Source organism: Daphnia magna, linkage group LG8, assembly GCF_020631705.1.
Source record: "Daphnia magna isolate NIES linkage group LG8, ASM2063170v1.1, whole genome shotgun sequence".
NCBI classification, from domain to species: domain Eukaryota; kingdom Metazoa; phylum Arthropoda; class Branchiopoda; order Diplostraca; family Daphniidae; genus Daphnia; species Daphnia magna.
Genome location: NC_059189.1, coordinates 8,354,829 through 8,361,715, shown reverse-complemented (window position 1 = coordinate 8,361,715; position 6,887 = coordinate 8,354,829). Strand labels below are relative to the sequence as shown.

The window sequence follows — 6,887 nt, the reverse complement described above, 5'->3', positions numbered from 1 at the left end:
TTTGCAGCATTTGATTCAGTTGGTAGGTTAGCTGTGTCCAACGGTCACTTTTCCCCAGCGTTTTGTTTAATGGTAGAATTAACGATGTTAGTTCCACCCAATTGTACGAATCCACACGTTGGTTCTCTCACAGCTATGACACTGTTGCTGGTCGTTCCTGTAAAAACAATAGAATATTCATCATTGACAACAAGCACCGTAACTCAATAAATACACTTTACCCTCTGAAGCTTGTTGGGATAGGTGTTCATCAACGTCAGATGTTGGTGAACTACCACATAGACGTACAGGTACAGCACTGGCTTTCAATCTCCAATATTTGTGGAGGATAAAGGAATCTCGACCATCTTTCTTAACCGTTTTTCCTTTAATAATATCACTTTCTGCAAAATGAAGTTCACACACTTTGGATTTAGAAGTAAGATGCTGACTATCCATTAGCCCAATGTTGTTTTCCCACTGACTAAGAATCAACGAATCTTTTGGTGTTGAAAAAAAAGAAACGCCAGTCTTTGAAGCAGTTAAGCTTCCTCTCATAGAAGAACATTTTGGCACGGCACACCTCACGGTCGGGTCTATTGCACCGACAGACTGTCGGTACTCGAAGAGGTAAATGGCTATTGCATCGACAGCCTGTCGGTGCTCGTATGCGTATATGGCAATTGCACCGACGCTGTCGGCGGAATGCGTAAATGGCATTAAATGAATCTTGTAAGTGTCAATATTATGTAATGCACTGTATTAATTTATGTTTACAATACACTGTTTTTTTAAATTTAACTACATTTTTAACTTTTAATTTCTAACTATAACTATATGCGTAAATGGCTGTTGTATCTTGTAACTGTCAATATTATGTATTGTACTGTATTAATTTATGTTTAAAATACACTGTTTTTTTTCAAATTTAACTACATTTTTAACTTTTAATTTCTAACTATAGAATGGAACTATATTTATTTGTTTTCCTCGACAGCTCTTGACCTAAATGCATCCCCATATTTCAAATTTTTCCCGCGTTATGAATGAATTCCCGCCTAGGTTTTTTGTTGTTTAAAACAATAAATTGTCACTTCCTTCCGGCTATCATTGTTCTCATTGCTTTTTTTTAAATTTTCGTCAGTTTATTGACATTTATCGTACGTTACAATCGACATTTACTCTGTCATCTTTGTTTTTTTTGTGACCATGTCTATTTTAGACAGTATTGCGTTAGACAAGGAATTTGCTACCTTTGAGGATATCGAGAAAACAATAAAGGAATTAGAAACAGTGCTTTGCTATCCTCTGCACTTTGGTGACGCAAAAACTATAGTTGCATACAACAAATCGGTAAGTAATTACATTTTGGTAATAAAGGTAAACGCCATCCATTATTTTTTTTAGATAAAAAAGCCATTGGATGAAAAGTGGCGGTACAAACATGTAGATGTACAATGCTCACATTTTGGCAAGCACAAGTCTAGATCAGCTGGAATTAGGCCGAATCAAAGCGTTTACTCAGTTGGGTGCCCTTTCCACTTCAGGGTAGTTTTCTTTCCCTTGCTTGGCAAGTTTAAGGTTTCTTCTTGTAATTTGGAGCATAAAAACCATGCTATTTCAAAGGATCATATCGAACTATACCGTAGAAAACAGTAAGAATATATTTATTTTGTCATTTCTCATGTGTTCCTAATCCGAATCTTATTCCCATTCCTAGGAAGCTTAAAGAAAACCCTGCTGCGTATCAATTTGCCACTTCCGCTTTAGCTGTTGGAGGGAATGCAACGCTAACTAGAAAAGAAATGAGCCAAACCTGGGGCCATTTCTTGAAAAGGAAGGACCTTCAAAACATGAAACAGGCAATGACAGGTAAAAGCTATGAAAAATAAATTTTGTTCATTTATTTATCACGAATTATGTTATACACATTAGGATTGTCTTCGGAAGTGTGGCAATCTACTACGGAAATACTTGCTAACTTGACAAGCAATACAGAAAACATCGTGAACGTAACCTCTGACGAAAAAGAGGAAATAAAATGCATTTACGTCCAATTGTCGGAGCAAAGAAGATTTTATCAACGCTATGGCGAAGTGCTTCAACTCGATGGAACCCATAGCGTTACTAACACACCCATGCCGTTATACACATTAATTGTGAAGGACAATTACGGGGTCGGCCAACCGGTTGCTTTTTTTTCGTAAGGGAAGAAACCGGTGATACGATTGCCATCGGTCTTAAGCAGTTTTGCGAGGTAAAACAACGTAAGGTGTTTTATATAGCAGAAAGACTCACATTTATTATTATTTGCAGAACAACGATAATTCCATCACACAGGTGTTTCTTACAGATAAGGACTGCGCTGAGATAGCTGCCATTAGATGTCATTTCCCTAACGCCAAACATCTTCTTTGCCACTTCCATGCTCTGATGGCAGTAGATCGCCGTCTCAATGAGACTGACCTTTCTAAAGGATTTAAAGAAGAAATCTACCAGGTTTTTCACGACACTGTATACGCCCAGACCAATGAGGCATTCATTGAAGGACAGGAATACCTTTGCGCACTAGGTGAGATTATATTTTCTGTTACCTATTAACATTTTAAAAATAACGTTTCTATGTTTGCGCAGAGGATGACAGTCTCGGCCGTTATTTTGACACCTTTTGGTTTAATACCGATTGGGTAACTACGTGGCCAATTATTCACCGCCGAAACCTTTGCACGTTAGGAGATAACACTACCAATAGAATAGAAAGGTAAAATGCATTCAGTTGGAGGCATGAATTTTGGATTAATACGATTTGTCTTGTACACTTCCAGGTATCATTTGACCATTAAAAACGTACTTAATCGAAAAGGACGGAAATTCAACACAGTCCTTCAAACGCTGTTGGACATAGCAACCTCGCGGCTACTCGATAGGGATATGAAGGAACTTGAAAATCAAATAAGATTCCCTACCACATCTTTTTCGCCATTGCTCGATAAACTTAACATGCTACGTTCTTTAAATAACAGGTTAAGAGCTAATGAGCCAACGGACCTGCTTGATGGTGAGTAAATTACCATGACATTAGGTTTAGAATTTGAATGACTAGAATACTATTGTTTTCAGATGGTAGCTGAGTATAGAATTTCAAACGATAGATTTTACATGTAAATTTACGTTGTCTTCTTTAGTGGTCCTCACCTGGCTTACTGGCGCTAGCTATGCAGAAGCAGCAATAAAGAACAAAAAGAAGGTAACTGAAGATCAGTTAAGGACCATACCCGCTCAGGTGAGTACTGCTATTCTTGAAGAAGACGTAGAGAAAGAGATGGATACAATGAAACAATATTTCGATGAAGACGCATGGGAAGCTGTCAACAGCTTATGTAAGTTGTTGTTTATTACCACTTTAGCATCATTTAAAATTTATTGAACTTTAGTGAAAACGATGAAGAAATTAAAAGAGAACAACAAGTTAGGATATTCCTGTCCAAAATGCACTGAAGTAATTGACGACCTATCGACGGATCCAAAGGTAGCAAACTCCCTTCTTTGCAATGTTCGTTGCCAGTGGCTGCACTGGCATTGCGAGGGAATTAAAGAAAACCCAAAAGAAAGACTTTTTATTTGTACTTTGTGCCGAAAATTACTTTCTTTATTACTTTATTGTTAATTAAGTTTTTTACACTGTTATTTCCTCTTTTTATTGCTACTATTATTTTGAAAATTTGACAATTGCATTTAACGTGCATTTTTTTTGTGAAACTTTATTTCATTTTCTTTCCTTTATTTGATTTATTGACAACAAATATTTTACAAATTGAATACTGAATGTATAATACACGGAATATATAATACACGGAATATTCTTAAACAGCTCATTGTTGGCCAGTCAAAAAAAAAACTGGCGATAGGTTGCTGCACAAGCAACGCAAAAAAAGTTACCCGTGCTAAAAAAACGGGCGATAGGTTGCTGTACAAGCAACGCAAAAAAAGTTACCCGTGCTAAAAACCGGGAGATAGGTTGCTGCACAAGCAACGCAAAAAAAGTTACCCGTGCTAAAAAAACAGGCGATAGGTTGCTGCACAAGCAACGCAAAAAAAGTTACCCGTGCTAAAAAAACGGGCGATAGGTTGCTGTACAAGCAACGCAAAAAAAGTTACCCGTGCTAAAAAACGGGAGATAGGTTGCTGCACAAGCAACGCAAAAAAAGTTACCCGTGCTTAAAAAAAGGTTTAGACGGGCAACACGCGCCACAAAAAAAAAAGAAAAAGGTTACCGGCGGCGAAAAAAAATTGTGAAACGCTAGCGGGCAATGACACAGTTTGTTACTACAATTACTATTACTAACACTCTACTAATTACACTTTACTATTACAACTACTAATTAATAGTATATAACAACTATTTACAAAAACACCCAATCATAATTACCAATATAGATATAGGTTATTCCTGAAAGAGGTAATTCACTAATCACAGTAAAAAAAATAGATTTGGAGCACGATACACACACAATTCACATTAGTAACTGAAGGCGTTTCGACAGCGTGGTGCGATTCACCATTTGCGCATGCGTAGGGTAGGGCAGGATCGAGCACCGACAGATCGACTGTAGCGCACCTAACGGATGAAGTTGTATTCATTTTAGCTGTACTGTTTTACCGACAGCCTGTCGGCGCAATAGCCATATTCGTCTTCGAGCACCGACAGTCTGTTGGTTCAATAGATTTTTCGCACCTCACAGGCATTTCAAATTCAAAAACAACTTTCGACACAACGAAACGAGTGACGATGTGCAGACGACACGACTGTCTGTCGTCATGGAAGCAGAAAATTTCCAACAAACTAACGTAAAGCAGGGTTTTTAAAACTGGCACTCCTGGTTCCCGAGTATAATTCCCCCAATCTGGCATTTTTCAGTAAGGGGGTTACGTGTGTGTCAGATACTTACTGCAGGCGCTTATGGAGTGTCGTCTCTCCTTCTTCTCATCCTCCGTGGTTAGGCCATCTATGACTCTGCTTTAACATTAAACCCAGTTTTCTTATTTTCGCTGGAATGGCCATCTATGGACAAGAGAAACCACCAAAAAACCCAGAGGCCATCTAATGAGTTAGTCAGCAACTAAAAAACCCGTCCAGGAAACCTTCGGGGAATTAAGCAATAACAGAGCTTTCCATGTATTTTTTGATTCAGAGTTTCTTAATAATCGTAACTTTAAGTTAAAGAATTCCAGTGAGTGTAAGAAATCGCCTTTTTGACAAAGATTTGTGTTAATTTATAAATATTTACATCATTTTATCTCACCATTCAATATTTTGCATCGTTTTGCTTTTCATTATCTCGATAAGATAAGATAATTTTACAATCTTAAAAGATAAGACAAGATAAGATAACGCCAAAAGAACAAAAGATATCAAAAACATAAACAAATGTCGAATTTTGATTGAATAAATTGACTTCTTAATTGATTTTTACTACACTTTTACTAAATTGATTGAAAAATTGCGTTCGAACAATTTATTTTGCTAAGATTTGAAAAGTAAGAAGGGGATAAAAAGGTTCAATGCTTTCAGTATATATAATGTGTTTATAGAGAATAATTTTTTTAAGAGAATTTTTTTCTTTTGATATTTGGAAAAAGCCCGATAAGATAAGATAGAAAAGTAGAAAAATGTTAAATATAAAAGATACAAAAAATATTTTAAATATCTTATCTTATCGTATCTTATCTCACTTTACCGATACTAAGAAGATAATAACTTCCTCTATAGATCTATTGATGTGAGGTAGAAGGTTAAAATCCCAATTGCATAAAAAGACATAATCTATTTCATGTTATGTAATCAATGTAAATAGAAGTTTCTAAATTTTGAATATTACTTTGTGAAGTAACTGAGAAAAAGGGAAAAAGCTTATCCTTTTAGGGTTTTTTCCTAAATGATAAATTTTTACAACTTTAAGTAGGAAATTGTTCACAAAGGTGGTACACTCGCTTCCATAAATATGTAGGCCACCGCCCGCGGGTTGTACCGCTTCAAAAATACCTTTATGCGCGCCTTTATGGTATATTCGACAATAGAGTAGGAAGGGGTTACTTATGAAACCAAAATAATGATGGGATGAGTATGAAAACCAAAAAAGCTATTATTTCAAGGCTTTTTTTCCTTAAAATTTTTCTTACAAATATGAAAAGCTACACTGTGTTAAAAATGGCAAGAGTAGGTGGGCGAGTTTTTGGTCCGCATGAAGAATTTCACCGTGAATCTTACAGATTGACTGATGCAATTCGTATTGAAATAATTAGACTTCATAAAAACGGCATAGGGCAGCGCACAATCGCGCGTAGATTACAAATTCATCGAAAATCAGTGGAATTGTGGATCAAAAGATATAACGAAGACAGAAATCTGAAGGTTTATGCTAATGATGAAGGGGCTCCAAGATTGACTTCCGAAAATGAAGATTTTTTGTTGGCATGTTCAGGTGTATGATCGTCTTAATGAATAATTTTAATTTTTTACTAAATTTTATTAATAATTACCATTTCATTTATAGCCACTATAAATAATTTTGATAATTCTTCTGACGTCGCGGCTAAAGCCGGCATAAATTTCTTATCGATTCAATCTATTTCAAGACGATTGAATGAATCGGGTTTACAATCTAGAATCGCCGCAATAAAAGACATTCTAACTCCGGAACATAGAGCCGGAAGACTACATTTTGCTAGGCGCTACGTTGACTATCCCGTGGAATTTTGGAGGTGGGTTCTTTTTACTGATGAAAAATCGTGGTCATCGGCAGCACACGGTCAGATCCGCGTTCGGCGACATCAGAATGAGAGATTCAACAAAAAGAATATCTATTCTATAAAAAGAAGCGGACGAACAACTGTAAGCGTGTGGGGTG

General features: G+C 36.5%; 2 protein-coding genes across 2 annotated transcripts; one reads left to right on the top strand and one right to left on the bottom strand.

The window, feature by feature from the left end:
• LOC116922572 lies at positions 1-699 on the bottom strand. The gene is made up of 2 exons (XM_032928949.2): positions 222-699; positions 1-157 (listed from the first exon to the last, which is right to left on the bottom strand). The coding sequence occupies exons 1-2, from the start codon at positions 697-699 to the stop codon at positions 45-47; spliced, it is 591 nt and encodes a 196-aa protein (XP_032784840.2). The 3' UTR covers positions 1-44.
• A 474-nt stretch (positions 700-1,173) lies between these two features.
• LOC116933294 lies at positions 1,174-3,045 on the top strand. Its single transcript, XM_045178426.1, is given in 8 exon segments — positions 1,174-1,332; positions 1,387-1,634; positions 1,700-1,851; positions 1,915-2,169; positions 2,172-2,236; positions 2,296-2,551; positions 2,614-2,740; positions 2,805-3,045. Coding segments are annotated over 8 exon segments (1,488 nt in total). The 5' UTR covers positions 1,174-1,188.
• The last annotated feature ends 3,842 nt before the right edge of the window (positions 3,046-6,887 follow it).

Excerpts from the sequence above, each read along its gene's own strand:
- LOC116922572 (XM_032928949.2), bottom strand. The coding sequence starts at position 699 with ATGCCATTTACGCATTCCGCCGACAGCGTCGGTGCAATTGCCATATAC. Across the intron at positions 158-221 it reads ATCCCAACAAGCTTCAGAGG|GAACGACCAGCAACAGTGTC; the intron begins GTAAAGTGTATT and ends TTGTTTTTACAG.